Below are 17,006 nucleotides of genomic sequence, written 5' to 3' on the forward strand. Positions count from 1 at the left end.
AAAAATATGAGTAGTAAAATGACAAACTCACAACTATCAACAACTGAACCTAAAAAAAGAAAAACAAAAACAAACTAAACAGCTAGAATAGGAACAGAATGACAGAAATGGAGATCACATAGAGGGTTATCAGCGGGGAGGGAGGAGAAGGGGGGAAAAGTTACAGGGAATAAGAAGCATAAATGGTAGGTACAAAACAGACAGGGGGAGGTTAAGAGTAGTATAGAAAATGGAGGAGTCATAGAACTTATATGTACGACCCATGGACACGAACTAAGGTGGGGAAATGCTGGTGGGTGGGTGCAGAGAAGAGGGGAATGGTGGGGGGGGAATGGGGCAACTGTAATAGCATAATCAATAAAATATGTAAATTTTTTTAAAGTGAGGTAAATCTATCTATATTGATATGGAAAATGCCCATGTTAAATGGGAAAAAACACAAGTCACCCAAATAGTGTCATGTGAGCCTATTTTTTAAAATGATATATACATGCAGAAATTTGTAGGAAAATAACAAACTATTAACTGTTGTTACCTCTCTAGAGAATGGACTTACAGGGAGCTTTCACTAATTTATGCCCTGTATTTCTGTGCATTAGTTGTTTACAAAGAGCACATATTTGTAGTCATGAAAAAGATCTAAAAAAGATTTGAGAAGAAAAGCTTCTGATGCTAAAAACAGTAATTAAAAAATAACAAAATTACAGATTTTCGCAGCAGGTAATTAATACAGACCTTCCTTCTGGGAGGAAAGATTCCAGTGGGCAGAACTCATTGGCGGGGTCACTGGAGCTCAATCGGCCCACCCCAACCGGGGCTGGGGCCTTGCGGTGCTCCTGACCGTCTCTGGTGGATGAACTGCCCGTCATGCTGTCAGCCGGGCCAGGGACCCCCCTCACACACACTTCGTGCTCACAGGCACAGTTAGAATAAAACACTTATTGTGTATGTTTTGTATTTTGTAGAATTCCCCAGTTTCCCTGCCTTTAAAAAAAATCAACCAAGCACTAATCAATCCTGGCTGTGCTGAACAGAGGCCTCTGATTACAAGAAGGCCTGCCCTTCGCTGCTGCTCCACAGCTACTCAGACAGATAAAGGCACAGCCCCAGAGTCTGCATTTCTCAGAGATGCCATTTGCAGCCCCTGGCCCAGCCCCACCACGAAGATGATCCTCAGCTCAGGTGGCGCAGACACTGCCTCCGATGGTCAGAGGAGGCACCCACCAGCCCCGGGCGCAATGATGAGGTGCATTTTCATCCTTACAACCCACGGCTCTGAACTGATTCCAGTTGCTTAGGGGGACCCACACTCAGCAGAGAACAGAACAAATAACGAGTATAGGGAGAGCTCCTGTTTTCATACTTTGAACCTGAACAGAAAGGGTGAAGGTCTAGCTATATCACATCCTATCACCAAGAGTTTAACACAAGCCAAAGGAGTGACTGCAAAACTACCAACTCACTTAACTGGGTCACTTAACTCCAAGGTTTTCACTAGGAGAAAACCCCAATGTACTGTGTTTCACTCATAAAGATGTTCATATTTGCCCTCTGACTTTCTGCAGGTCATATGCCAAGTACCATTCAAGTGCCATTCACTGGCAACAGTAAAGGGGCCACCAGCCACCCACCTTCCTCATCTGGCAACCCTTGTGAACATTCTGGCAATCAGTGCGTGTGAAACGGGCTAAGGACAGGTTCACGCCCAACAGGGTCCCCGACCTAAACCCTCTTTACCTCCTCTACCACCTAGATGGAATGTTCATGACCCATTAACTGAGTTCCTAGGATTTCTAAGAAAGCCTGATCAGATAAGGCATCATCATCACCAGAAATACTAAGGGCTCCAGGCCCCCAGATCCACTCAATCAACCCAATTATCAGATGAATAAAGTGCTGATTAGTGCAGCTGAAGAACTTGCCCAAGTCCCACAGGCAGCAGTGACAGCCAGGACCAGAACCCAGGCCACTGCTGATCCTCATTCCCCATTGAAAACAAGGTCCAGCATCAGGATCAACTGAACTCGGACTCTTACATTTTGTAAAAAATGTACAAAATGTAAAGCTTATGAAACGTAAACCTCTATGTGCAATCCAGACAGCATTATTGAAAGTCAAGAATAGCCTCCAAAAGAGAACTGGCTCAGAAAACTTTAAAAAAAATGAATAAAGAACTTTTTCTACACTGAGGATAGCTAGTAGTGTTTAATGCTACAACACATGCATCATCAAAAATTTCAAGGCTTGTAGTACCAAGTCAATTCAAGTCTCGATGCAGGTTAAAAGTGAGAATGTTCTGCCATTTTCATCAGGACAGGGCACAGGCTGCACTGGCTAGGGATATGACAGGTCTCCTCTGACGAGCCCTGCCTATGGCCACTCCTCCACTCAGCCGCCTCCAGGACAGTTCAGGCTCTTGGGCAACCCTGCACCTGCCTCAGGCCAGGCCAAGCAGCTGGAGTGAGGAAAGCCCCGGTTTCCCAAGAGAGTGAGCGCAACATCGCTCCACTATCACCACATCCCTCACCACCTCCCACCGGCAGATGCTCCAGGCTCTGCTCTCGGGCTGTCATGGCCAAGTGCTAGAGTCGGTTAGGAAAGTTGGTTCAGAGGAGGGAAGAGTTCCTTGCTTACGCCATAGTCTAGAACAAACTCCCTGGACAAACCAATGAGCATCAGTAAATGTGTTGAGGGGAAAGGGGAAGGGGCAAAGAAACAGTAGCTGGACTGGGTGGTGATGGGGAAAGAACACAGGCCTGGGAGTGAGGACACACACTCTAGTCCTGGTTCAGTCTGCGACAGGCTGGGGAGACTCAGGCAAGCCCTTCGATCCCTCTAGTTCCACCAGTACATGGAGTCTTGAATTAAGTTACCCGTTTCTTTCCAATCCTAATAACCGATGATAGGGTGTGAACCGTCCTACCTCCCCAGGATCATCTGCTGCAGTGAGCTCACATTTACTCAGCACCTAACGTGCACCAGGGGCGTACCTCGCTTTGTTTAACCCTCATAATAACCCACTAAAGCCTCCCTCATTTTGAGCGAGGAATCTCAGAGGAATAAAGTCACTCGAGATGAAGCCACACAGCACTGGAAAAATGTGGCATGGTGGTCACATGAGAGACAGGGCTCGGATTCAGGCCATTTATGTGAGTCCATGCACTTGACCACTGGGCTATCCTGTAAGTGTTCCCGGTCCTGGAGCCCTTCGCTCTGGGGTAGCCTGCCTGTTCCCTGGTCTGGGAGCGCTCCCTCTGGATGACAGACACTCATCTGCTAGGCTGTCCTTAGAGCCTCCCTAAATGCACTTGGGTACTGAAAGCACGGGACAGAACGGTCTCTACTCATTTTCCAAGCACACATACCTACGACCGAGAGAAGCGGGCTTGTTTCAAAGCTATGTAAAGAAGTCAAGGAAAAGCTGGGCTTCCAAGGACTAACTAGTCCCAAGTACTTCAGAAGGCCTGTCTGACCTTCTCAACAGACAAGAAGAGCCAATGTGGCCCTGCAGCTTCGGAGGGCGCGGGTGGGGCTGTGAGCGGGTGCAAGGCTGGTGTGCAGAGCACCCCGAGTTCGCGTGGCAGAAGGCCTGCTCCAGGGACGCGCTGGGGCTTCACCTTCAGGTTTCACGGATGCAGGTGAATTAGTAAGCACCCTCAGCAGAAAAATTAATAGAAGGCCAGCCTCTTCTCTAGATATCAGAGTTATAAATCAAGATCTGAGACCTTTCCCCTAGCTTCTCAGTCCAGTGAAGCTGGCACCCCGAGTCTTCTCTTGTTGAACAATGCACGATGTGTAACACCCAGAATCCGGGCAGAAGGGAAGCAGCAGAGTTTATTTGCAGTCTCAAGGCCTGGGAACCAGGTGGCAGGGCGGCAAAGGAAGCCTTAACCTCATAGGAACAACCTGCCCCCAAGGAGGCCTGGGACTCTAAGAGAAGATATCCTCAGCCCCTGTGAGCTAAAATATCCGTAACGCTCCTCCCCAGCAGCAGGAATCCCTTTCGGAGTGGTCGGACGAGTAGTTCTGGTACCTTGGGAGTCCTCTCACAGCTACTTTCATTTCTTCTGTACGAGGAAACAACCAGGAGACTGGGTAGGAGGAAGAAGGGAGATAAACGGTAATTGTGAACTCCAGTACAGGAGTGAGACATTGTAAATAAACCATGACCTTGACGGCCTGGAGCACCAGCCTGTCCTAAAATAGCTGGTCAGAGTCAAATCAGGGTTCCTGAACTCCAGGGCCCACTTTGTTCACCTAGCTTCTACGATCCCTCCAATTTTCCTTCGGGGGGGTGGGGGGAGGGCAATGGGAAGACTGCCATCGTGCGGCCTGCTGGTCATGAAAAGCACTACTAAGTTTATCTGCATCTCTTGTCCTATGACACAGAATCGAGAGCAAGAGACCTCGGGGACAAAGGCTAGGCAGACAGCCTGATTGAAGATCAAGTCAAAAGGGAGGTCTGCCTCCATCGCCTTCCTTGAAGGCTATGAACTACAGCTACAGATAGTGAGGGAAAGCATCTGGGCTTGGGAGAAGGGTTTGCTGGGCCATGTGCTGGGCTTGTCTTACACCCGTGTGCTCCTTGGTTCCAGCCTAACTAGAAGTCTAGAATGAACATACACCAACCCCACAGAATCAGCAGATGCTGTCTTTGCTATTTCTCATTTGAGACAGGCCTGCCTACACTAGCTTCTGATCAGAAAGGCCAGGCACAATTCAGGAGACTTTGGGGAAAAAGTAGGTGTAGGGCCCAGGTAGGACCTGTCCACCTGTCCTCAGACTCTCCAACCCAGCTACAGTGCCAGGGAGCATGCTTCTTCTGGGCTTGCGGGTCCACCAAGCTACGTGCAGGAGACTTAGCTAAAAGCATCCTACCACACCTGATGCTATGCTAGAAGAGCTAGCAGCTGTACCACTGACATGGGTGGGCAAGTACAGAACCCAAAGAAAGCAGAGTTAGAACACTCGGTCAGGAAATGACCAAACAATCTGATACGAGAATCAGGAGAGTGGTGATCCTGCCTACGTACATTCTAGGGGTAAGGGAATGCCAGGTGGCTGGGAGAGACTTACCAAGTGCTTAGAACTTGAGCACTTCCTCTCCCTTAGCACTGAGATAAGAGCGCTATGGCTGCTGTATGTTTGGGGGGTGGGGGGAAGAAGAGCCACTGACTGCCTCCTCACAAAAAAGGACCGAGAAGACTAAAACTGTACAAAAAGTCACCATGCACAGAGTAAGTGGGCTCCATTTCAGTTATTAACACCTGTTTGACTCTCTCATGTAACTAAAAGGCTCATTAAACAGCAAAGTAGTCTGAAATTTATCAGACTTCAATGACAAGCCTTATCTGATTTCAATCTCAAAATGAGAAGCCGTTGGCTTTTCCTGGTATACTTCACCATGCCTAGAAAAATGGCTGCAATGAAGCTCTCAGTGAAAGCCAAGCAGACGAGGGACAATGGGAGCCAAATGGTGTGGAAAAATGCATAGCAGGAGAGAGCCCAGCAGCGAGAGAAGCAGTGCCCCTGCTTCACACACTGCCTGTGAACGCTGCTGCGCACAGCAGACAGGCAGAGCAGTCTAGTCCCAGCAACAGGATGAGACGCCCCCAGGTTTGAACTTCAGCATCCCACTTAGTGGCCATCACAACCTTAGACAATTCACTTAACCTCTCTGTGCCTTAGTTTCCCCAGGTATAAAATCGGGTAACACAAGTACCCACCTCACACGGCTAATTCGAGAAATAAGAGTTAACATAGGTAAGGCACTTACAGGGACCGGCATATAATGAGCTCTCTACAAACGTAAGTGCTGTCACCAGATCAAAAGCACCCCCAGAACCTGAGCTCTGACCTCCCAACCAGGCACGGCTTTCCAACCAAGAATGAAAACAAATCCTCCACCTTCAAAGTCTCAAAATATCCCTCTACAAGTTACTTACTAAGTACAAAGGGAAAAATTTTAAGGTCACAGTGGACAGACCTGGAGGAACCGCCTTCCCCAAGCTGTCAAAGAGAGCCTTTCTGTGTCGCCTGGGGGATACTGGGAGAGTTCAAGATCAGGGGCCTCAAGTTCCCACTCGCTGAGGAGGCCGCAACGTCACTCCCGCAGCACCCCTGCCAAAAACACACAACCGAATGTGATCACAAGAACACACCTGACAAACCCAACCCTCTGAGACACTCTACAAAATCACTAGCCTGTACTCTTTAGAAGCATCCAGGCCAAGAAATACAAAGAAAATCTGAGAAACTGTTCCAGACCAAAGGAAACCGAGGGGATGTGACAACAGAATGCAAGCACGACGCTGGGCCGGGATAAAATAGCTGTGAAGACAGCACCTGGGCACTGGACGAAGTCTGAATACAGACTGTGGATTGATAACATATTAATGTTAAACACCCTGAGTTTTGATGGTTGTACTGTGGTTATAAAAGAGAACTATAAATGCTGAACTATTTAGTGGTGAGAAAAGAGAAAGATCTCAATCTACCCCGTCTCCTACATCTCACTGCTCTTTCTATGACCATCCTCCCAGTAGAGAGCAAACTGCCACTCTGGGTACGAGCACACAGCCAGAGCACCAGCCTGTGCCAGCACCAGCCTGGCAGCCAAGCAGGCCAGGCCCGATGAGAAGCAGAGACACAAAGAGACCTAACTTGTACAGTACAGACTGTGCATCCTACAGACCTCAAAGAACAGTACTGGTCATTAAGGAAAGTTTCTTGGAAGATGGGAGGATAGGGCTTGGTAAGGAGGAAAAGGAAAAGCACTCGGGAAGGACAGAGGTGGGTCAGGGAGGAAGCAGGACTGGGTTTGGCAGGTGCAGGGGCTGGGACAAGAGCAGCCCTGTGGCATCTTGCTGCACCTGATAACACGGCTATTCTCCTTGGCCCGGGCTACAGGGCAAAGTACGGTGATTGCAAAGTCTACAGCATAGAAAGAGCTAAGAAAAGAAGGATGGGGCAGGTCCAGGAGTCTGACTATTGGGCAAGATACCAGAATGCCACCTCAGTCCCAGGCAAAGGACTCCCTACATAACACTACGAGCAGCTACCGCCAGCGGGACCGAAGACTCAGAAACTCACTGGCAGAATTCAGTGGTTCACACGCTATGAACATCTTCAGACAGTACTGCTCCCCACCTAGCCCCTACACCTTCATGCCTCCTATCACTGCAACCCAAGGCTATTGATGGAAAAAACACATTCATTTAAGGCTCCCTGCACTTCGGTTGCAGAGCCCCAACAAAACCCATCTTTCAGGCAAAGGGTGGGGCTAACAGTGCAAATGGCAGATCTGCAATCTCCAAGTCTGCTACGTCAGAACAACAGCAAACCCCAGCCAGTGAGGAGCAGCCCCATCTGTAATGCACCACCTCCCGGGAGCTCTGAGTAACTCTCCCCGCAGGCGCACCAGGTGCAGGCAGCTTCGCTCGCCGGGCGACCTGCAAACTTTAGCCCCAAACTCACTGCCCAAACAGAAAACCTGTTCGAATGCACCAGTGCCGCCTCGACCAGGGTGTTCCCTCACACTACGTGAAGGTCTGGGCAAGAGATGCAGAGTGCACAGCAGCTGTCCACCTGCTCCCACAAGATGGCATCTCGGGCTTGTGTCATTTCACTGGGGCACTGTTACCACCTCATCTCCCTACATTATTTTTCAGGTTACTAATGAAAATGTCCTCTAAGAAATGGGAAAGTCTGTGAAGAACACTGATGAGGTTAAGAGGTTACAACAGCCCACAGATTAGAACAAAAGGTGGGGGGAAAGCATTTTGAGCAAGGTGAACAAATGAAAAAAAAACAGTGTTGGCTGCATGTGTCCCAACCTGCCGTGCATACAACTCTGTGAAAAAGTGTGAACACTCTTGGCACCTACACTGGCTAGTGACAGGAAAAGCCACAGACACTTGACACCAAGTCTTTCAAAGAAGTTTTAGAGCCAAGAAAAATACTGGTTGAGTGCCCCAGCCAGCTGAGTGACCCTTCTCCCCCCGCACCCCACATCAAACCCGGCCCTAGCTAAGGCCAAGCCTCACTGACCACTGTCCCCACCTCCTGAGAACCAGCTCAAGTGGAACCTGGCTATGGCACAGACTATGTTAGAATGAAGACACGTTAGTCCAAATTAAATGAAATGGGGGGAAGACGTGTTCGATGAAAGACAGGACTGTGGGAATTCAAGTAAGAAGTCTTTTTCTCATTGGCCCAAATGCGATTCCAGTGGTTGACAATTCCGTTGTGGCAGCTACAGGAGTTTTAGAACACACAGACACCTGGAATTCTCGTAAGAGACATTTTTCAGCAAAGCCCAACCCCACCATAGCCTGGGACCACACCCACAGAGCCAGCCAGAGCGTCCCAGGACCCGCCCATGCTGGCATCTGCCTTAGCCATCCAGAGTCAAGGCTGCACTAAAACTGCAGGGATAGAGGCATCTCTGCTTTCTCTACACCTGTGTGGAACACGGTAGACGGCCAACAAAAGCTAGTTAATGCCAGGGAAATGTATTGATTGTTAGCTAAAAGCAATGTTTCCAGGCCTGGCTGGTGTGGCTCAGTGGACTGAGCACAGACCTGCAAACCAAAAGGTTGCTGGTTCGATTCCCAGTCAGGGCATGTGCCCGGGTTGCGGGCCCAGTGCCCAGTGGGGAGGCACATGAGAGGCAACTGATCAATATCTCTCTCACACACTGGTGTTTCACTATCTCTCTCCTTCCCTCCTCCTCTCTTTAGAAGTAAATATGTAAGATTTAAAAAAAGTTTGTGTTTTTTTTTTTAAAAGCAATGTTTCCAGAGCCAGACAGCTTGACGCAATCAATTACTGGCTGCACGACCTTGGGTAGGTTATCTAACCTCCCTGTGGCTGAGTCACCGTAAACAGAGCTAACATCAGCCCTTCCTCTCGAACGGCTAACACATAATGCCTGGCATGAACAGGTGCAGCGGGCCTGCCCACATCGCCACGCCACCTACCTCAGGAGGCACTGCCAATGGGGCAGGGGCTAGGAGAGACTCCCTGGGTCCCCATTACTTCTCCTACAGCCCGAAGGACACAAACAGTAGATGTTTCTCAGGGGGACCCCATGAGACCTCAAAGGGGTGTGATAAAACTGCTTTAAAGGAAAGGATCTCAAAGAAACAATCCAAATGGAGTATGAGGTTAATGCAGAACCTGCCTTGCCACCCAATAATTTAACTTACCGAGTGCAAGCTGTTGAAAAGAGGCCTGAAACTGAAGGACAGCTCTCCAGAACCCCCTCCAAACCACTGCCTCTTTTTCTGGGAGCCTCTGACCACACGCTTTCCAGCCCCCAGAACGACAGCCATGCCCCTGGTCTCCTATGTGGACCTTTGCTCTCCCCACTCCCTCCGTTCTGAGAGCCCCTCACATCTTCAACTCCAGTGCTGTACTTAACCAGGGCTTCCTCGGGGAGAAACCCTCATCCCTCCTCTCAAGCCTATTCAAACTTCTCCGACCTCTTCACACTGTCAGCACAGGATCCTGCTATTTTTGACCACAGACCACTCCAGCTGTGAGCCCGTCAAGCACAGGGGGCTGGGTCTCAGCTCTGCTTTGTCAAGGCGGCACCCAGTACCACACCTGGCACCCAGAACCTTAACAAACCCTGGCAGCTGACTGTTTTCATCCTTCAGGGACAACACACTGACCTACTCTGTTCTGCCACAGCTCACGAGTCTGCTGACTAATCCACAAACTGAGCAAATACAGTTCTCAGCAGGGACGATGGTGGCCCCTGGGGACAACTGGAAATATCTGGAGATAATGTGGGTTGTCACAACAGGGGTTTGGGGGTGGGGAGCTATTAGCATCCACTGGGTAGGGGCCAGAGTTGCTGCTAAACACCCTGTAATGCACAGGACAGCCCCCACAACAAAGAATTATCTGACCTGAAATGTCAGCAGTTGGAAATGCCAAGTTGAAAAACCCTGGGTTGGACGAGCAACCTCCCAGGAGTGGAGTTGTCTAAGAAACTGGTGGACCACATTCACCCACACGTGAAGAATGGGATAACTCTTGAAGGTTAACCCTAACTCCAAGTTACTAACTACTCTCTGAATGGTCACAAGCGCCAGAGAAATATTCCATGAAAACCAGCAAGGAACCTGAAACCACCCAGGGCTCTGCAAACCCCTCCCACCAGTTACTGAATGAACTTACGTACCACCTCCTCTGCCCTGCTCCCAGGGCCCTGCCTCTCAGACACTGGGCCTCATTCCCAGGTGGGACTGCCACTCCTGCAGTCAAGAGAAGCCTCAAGGCTGTGGCCAGAAAAGAAAGCTTGAGATGTAACTCAGATGTGCACTAAATACTGGTAACTCTTTTCAAATTTATATTTTCTTAATGCTATCACTAGCCATAAAACAGTCTAAAGCCTAAGACAATACTTTGGACATTAAAGAAAAGAATTAATAAGAAAGAGAATCAAAATTATTCAAACAGGAAAAAATGAGCCAGGGCTGCAGAGCAATCAGAAAGTACACCTGTGTGGGAAGGGGCGCAAAGAGGCAGGCAGAGCAGGGGACGCGGCTGGGAGCGTCTGGAGTCCGAGGGACCTGGCTTACCCTTCCACTCTGCACCGACTAACCAGGATTTGGTGCTAGACTCTTTGCCTGCTCATTGCTCTCATTTGCAAAATAAAAATAACCCCTCCTTCCAGGATCCTGTGAAGTACATCAAGGGCTGAGCATGGCACTCTCAGGCTGGGGACTCAGTGAAGAGCAAGCTGCAGAAAAGAAGCTGGCGCTAGTGCCCAGCGCCACCACCTGCTACAAAGGACCTGGCGCCAATAATGCCAGGGACTCGGACACAGGTTCATCACCGGTAAGTGGGCTGCCCTGGTCCACCCACTGCCTTCTCTAGGCCCATAGGAGACTCTGTAGGTGAAAACAAAGAAAGCGGTGGGTGAAGAAAGGAGATCATTACAGATACTAAAGACAGTGGGCTTGGGTACATGCTAATTTGCAATTCACAATCACTGTGCTAGTTGAGAAAGATAAACTTTTTTACACTTTATGCAGTCATGAACTGTAAAAAGGGGGCTAAAGGTAAAGGTGTTATGCAAACAAGATGAAAAGGGGAATATTTAAACTAAATTCAGAAAACAAGTTACTCAGGAACTTGCAAAATGTTCAAGGGAACTCCTCAATGCAAATATTGTAATAACAATTCAGATGAAGGCATCACCGCCAAGCTTCGCCCCTTACAGAGGGCCTAACACTGACCCCGCCTTCCTCACAGACATTCTTTCTAATCTCCACATTCCCAAAACATGTACTATCCCCATCTGGCTGGGGAGGAAACTGAAGCTTTGAGAAACATGCAGGTGCCCCAGGGCCCTTCAGGGCAGAGCAGGAGTGGAAGCCAGGTCAGACTGGTTCCAGAGCCCAGGGTCCTGCTAGTTTTAACTGCCTGTTAAACTCTGTCAACACAACTTCATCTTCATGCAAATATTATACTAATTGCAGATGACTTTAAACAGATCATTAAAGCAGTAGAGATCTGAAAGCCCCCTATGAGGGCAACACTTAACGAACAGGGGGTTTAAATTATTCTACAATTCAGACTGTCCACTAATTCAGACAACTCTCTCTTGTGCCCTGATTTTATTCCAAATTAATGACATTTTACTATAAATAAAGGAGTAGGTACTACCAGATAAATCAGCATTTAGAAAACCTTAAAAGTTTCTAAAAATTAAGACTTCTAACAAGCCGTCAGGCTAAAGCTGGCCACACTCCCTCCCCCATGGGGACAATAGCAGCCTGGGACAAGAAGCAGGAACACTCTCCCTCTGCCTGGGCTGGCACTCAGGAATGAGAGGAAGGAGGACAGGACGCCGACCGTTCTGAGTTGGGTGTCCGGCCCAGAGACACTCCCCTCACTCACGAGCTTGAGCTCCAGCTCCAATTCAGCCGGCACTAGGTCTCGTTCCTCTACCAGGAGGAGGTGGTCACTGAGTGAAAATTTACCGGGTGACAGGATACTCACACGATCTCAAAGTGTCACTACCACAAAGATCAATTTTAATTGCAAAGAGAAAAGCGCACCTTTATACGGAAGAGATGGAGAGACCTCCCCCACGCCCAGTAGTGGACTGTGCCCCTCAGTGGGACTGCCTGACGTCACGTGACTCCTGATGGGCCGGAATATGAAGCACACGGCACCATTTTTGGAGTGTTCTTGCTGTCAGAAAGGTCATCTCAATCTAACAGCTCCTCCAAACTCAGGAAACACAGGAGTCAGCAAAACAGCTGGAACATCATCACAACAAGGAAAGGCCCAGGCAACTCCAGAACATGAGACGCTGTGCATGACAACCGGCCAGGACTCTTCAGAAAGGCAATGTCGTTGAAAAAGGAACTGTGCACGTGTGAGCATAGGGGGAGAGTCTTCTAGAAAGAAATGTGACTTAAAAAAAGGAACGAGAAGACCCTGAGTGGGTCATAGTTCTTGAAAACTCCAGCTAGGAGTGACTTGTGACATTTGGGGAAGTGTGAATATGGACTGGATATTAGCTGGTACTATGAAGTTACTTATTTTCTGAGGTGTGATCATAAAACTGTGGTTATGTAGAAGACTGTCCTTATTCTTAGGAGGCTCAACTGAAGTTCTCAGGATACAGTGTGATACTGGCCGCAACTAACCTTCAGATGTTTCAGAAAATCAACAACAACAACAAAGAGATAAAGTGAATATGACAAAATGTGAACAATTTCTGAATCACTCTATTACTGTTCATCTTTTCCAGACGTTTGACGTTTTTTAAAATAAAAACGGATACGGTGGGAAGAGGTGACCCCGGAAAAAGTCGTCCCAACCTGAGCATGTCCGTACAGAACGTACAGGGAGGCCACTTCATCATGGGAGAAAACACCAGGGACTATCTGAGATTAAGATTTCAAAACTGGGTAGACTGGTTTATGGTGTTACTTCTGACCTCAGGAAAAAAAGCGACCATTTCTCAAGGCCAGCAGTGTTTCTGTGAATCACTGACATCTTCTCCTAGCTGGCTCATCCCCATGTCTACAACATGAAAAATGCACCGTGATTTATTCAAGCTCTCAAAATGCTTGTTTTGTGAGAAACCAATTCTGTCTATACTTCAGCCCAGAACTCTGACTGTGCACACTGAAGGAGGCTTGAGTTTGCTGCGCATTCACACATTCTGGGAATAAACACCCCAAATGCCACCACACACCCTGGCCAGTACTGACCTCTGGCTGACAGCAGGCCATTGCCCTGCGCTGGAGCAGTCTGCTGAGTTCCACGACACACAGCTCCGCTCTGCTGGGACTCCAGCGGGAGTGACTACACTGAGTCACAGACTACAGAGAAAGCCACCAAAACAAGAGGAACTGCTCAGCAAGCAGATCAGGACAAAGCCTCCTCGTTTAAAGCAGTTCTTTCTACTCAGACACCCAGTGCCATTCAGTGACATCTCAGAAAACCCAGAGTGGTAAGTCCCGGTATCAGCCTGCCTCTGAGTTGATTCAGCTTCCCTAGCTGGAGCTTCTGGAAGGCCACCAGTTTAAAAAGGAGATGCTGACACTGGGACATGCTTGTGGACAGTAGCCAGTAAGAGCCTGTATGTTTACACAGCTTGAAGCATCAGTGCCACACATCACCTAGCGCCCAAACTCTCAAGTGACTGGACTGAGCCATCTGAAAACCCCGCATGGTAAGCCAAACACCAGGATGAGAAATTCCTGTGAGAATTAAAATCCTCCCTTGAGATATGAATAATATAAGAAGTCTTCCTCCAGGGCAAAATCCTCCAGGATAAAAAAGCATAGCAACTTTTAAATAGAGAAGAAAAGTGGCTTTTCTGGGTAGAAAAAGACACATAAAGACGATGGTCTAAGAAGTCACTGAAATCGGGGATGGAGCATGATGAAAAGTACCTCCCAGCCTGTGTGGCAGAGAAGCGGGTCCATCCCATAGAACAGAGCTGGTCCAACAGGGAAACAAAACAGCTCCTGCCCTCAGAACTGGGGGAAGAGTCAGAAGAGAGGCACTGGGCCCCTGCCTGGGGGACAAAAGCACAGGCAGGGAAAAGACTCTGACTCCACAGAGGAGAGGGATTGTTCATTCAAACTGCTCAGGAGGGAAGACTGGTATTTAAAATATGCTTTAAGAAGATAACGATGGAACTGATGAAAGACAGAGTGGCCAGAGCAGACACTTGTCATGGGAGTCTGGTGCCCCTGACAGCTCTGCTCAACTGAGGAAACAACGCTGTGACTAGAAGACTAAAAGCCCAGACAAGGCCAAACAGCCCACAGATGTACTTCCTTGAGACCACCTCCACCTCCTTTTCTTTCCCCCAGCAAAGCCATCCCAAATATAAAGCAGCCTCTTAGATTTCCTCCTTTTCCTCAGCAGTGCAAAATGCACTGTTGTGTTTCAACAGAACCAAGTTTAAGAGATCAGAAGGGAACTTGCCCGACTGGGTCCCAGTCTGTTGTCTGCTTCTTGGTGGGGGACTAAAGCTCTCACTCTCATCTTCCCTCTGTGTCCAGGGCAGACACAGCCCTAGCCTTTCCAACTCTTCTCCCCAACTCTCCCACTCATTATTGTTCCAGGACCTACTACCCACCCACTTCCACAAGCTTCCTCCATGCCTAGCCTTACATTGAGCAAGCGACCACTTTGTAATTCGGTCTTTACATACACAAAGTACTAACCACAGTGGATCTGCATATGTGCTCACACTGAATATTAAGTAAAGAAGCAAGTGTATCCCCGAAGACTCGCACGGCCAGCACCATTACTCTGAACACATTCAACCCGGCACACTTCTCAGCTGCGAGCAACTCTGCCCAGTCATAATCACATTTCCCTCTCTGAATCACAAGCATCAAACCCTAGGGAGTAAGTAAGGCCATCAGCATCAATCAAATCTATGAGAGTAGCCCAGAGCTAGGCTAAGAAATCTTAGGTTAGAGAACAAAATAAAAACTAAGCCTGCAGTTCCTTTACAGTGAAATGAAGGTCAGATGGAGGAAAGCAGAGTGGGAGGGGGGTGAAGACCCATACACAATGTCTCGAAAACACACAGTTCAAGAACCCAAGGCAGCAGCTAATTTTGGCTACGTAGTCACAAATGACCACTGCAAGAACAAGTGGGTATTTATTTGTTCAGCAAGGAAAATAGAAAGGCAAGTGGAGACCAAAAAGAAAAGTGGCAAACACATGCACTTGTTGCAGAACTACTTACCAAGGCCAGGCAACCAGAAGAAAGTGGTATTCAAGAACAGCCTTTTCAGGATACCAAAATCTGGGACAATTCACCCCCCAAAGCCCTATGTTATAAACAAGCGAAGCTGCTACTCCAGCACCTGGGCCCTGCAAGACACAGGCACACTGCTGCAGGATCCCGCCCAGGTGCTGAGGTGAGTACTTTCTGCAGGAACTCCCCACTCTGTCCACGTGAGCACAGTGGGGAAGTTCTCAGAACAAGTCATTTTGGAATTAATGCCTCTGTCCAGATAGTTATGCCCTTCCTTCCCCCAAAATGCAAACGCAGAGGCACTCCTAGGCCTACCAGCCAACCGAAGCTCCTTGTTACTTTAAAAGGGAAGGATGTGCACTAAGAAAACACACAACCCTCCCCTCTGCCCACCTGACAGCAGGGTGGAACTTCTAGTTTTCCAGAAGAGCCCTCTGGAAACTTACTCTCAACAGGAAACTGTCAGGGACAGGTCCCTGGTGACTTAGCACAGGGATTCGGAGACCTTCCAGGTCCTCTGCACCCCCTTCTCCATGAAGCCACTAGGTTGCCCAAGTCTCATGGAAAGGAAAGAAATTTGAAACATAAATAATAAGAGTGAGCTGGGAAAGGAAAGAGCCTGAGACGCTTGAGACTTAATTAGAAAAGTCTAGGACAGAATGGAAGAGGTAGGCCCGCTCAGGAAGAAGGAAAAGAGGAAATGCGTGGAATAAGGGAGTCTGGGTGATTCCTGCACCGACCAAAACAGAAAATAAAACTGAGAAACAAGGTCGGGGTGGGAGGAGATGTAGGGGAGGAGGTAGTACCGAGAACGCAATACACAGCTAACAATCCAGGTATTGTAGAGTAGCGGGATGTAAATGGGACCGGGATGTAAATGGGACCGGGAGATAGTAAATCTTCTGAGTGTAGACACATTAAAAAGCTCAACATCAAACTGGGGATTTAGGGATGCGAGTTCAAAGTATGGAGGGGGAGGCTGAGAAAAGCCTCTAAAACAGGGTCACGGCCTCAGGGTAGGTGGAGTAACCTTAATTCGCGTTGACAAGGTGGTAAGAAAGCGACTTTTAGGCGGGTAAGTGAGGCGAGGTGCGTACAGGTTGTAGGGGAGAAGCAGGGGTGACCTGTGACTACAGGCAGCATCGATAAAGCCGTAGGCTCAGGATGCTCCCCTTTGGTCTAGGAATGCCCAGGCTGGGCTCGCCGGACGAAGGCACCTCCGCCGAGGGTCCCGGGTCCCCAGGCCTGAACTCTTCAGGCAGGAGGGTGCCCGAGAAGGCGCCTGGCCAGCTACTCGAGGTGCAGGGCCTCAGGAGGGTTGGGGGTCCCGGACTCACGCATCAACGTGCTGAAGGCCACAACGCCGAGCAGCCCCTGCAGGAAGATGCCGAAACTGTGCATGAGTGCGCCGCTTTCGCAGCGGCCCGCCCCGGACGCAACGGTAGAGGGCGGCCCGCCTGGCAGTCCGTGGCTCGAGTTCCCGGCAGGGCCCTGCATGGCGGAGCTGGGGTAGGAACGGGAGACACCTCGGCTCGCACAGCCTCGCCGCCTACGAGGGGCCTCGCCGCCGAGCCCCGAGCCCGGAGCTCGGAGTCCCAGGCGGCAGCCGGTTCCTCCGCCCCGCGGCCCACACGGCGCCGCGCGTAACCCGACGTCTGAGATCGCAGTGCGGGATTGGCTTGGCCCGGCATGGGGGCGGGCCTTGGCCAGGGCTGCTTTCCCCTCGAGGGGCGGGACTGCGGCCGGG

The 17,006-nt window shown here is 49.4% G+C and overlaps 1 protein-coding gene across 2 annotated transcripts in view; it reads right to left on the reverse strand.

The window, feature by feature from the left end:
• STIMATE (STIM activating enhancer) overlaps positions 1 to 16,888 on the reverse strand; it is a 54,438-nt gene extending 37,550 nt beyond the window's left edge. For both annotated transcript variants that reach the window (XR_005067844.1, XM_037055777.1), the window contains exon 1: positions 16,597 to 16,888. Coding sequence is in view for 1 of the 2 variants with exons in the window: in XM_037055777.1 (XP_036911672.1) it covers positions 16,597 to 16,756 (160 nt within the window). In the remaining variant the exon portion in view is untranslated. The remainder of the gene's footprint in view (positions 1 to 16,596) is intronic.
• Positions 16,889 to 17,006: the final 118 nt, after the last annotated feature.

This window comes from Sturnira hondurensis, unplaced genomic scaffold (genome assembly GCF_014824575.4).
Source record: "Sturnira hondurensis isolate 20B ecotype Veracruz unplaced genomic scaffold, ASM1482457v3 Scaffold0008723, whole genome shotgun sequence".
NCBI classification, from domain to species: Eukaryota; Metazoa; Chordata; class Mammalia; order Chiroptera; family Phyllostomidae; genus Sturnira; species Sturnira hondurensis.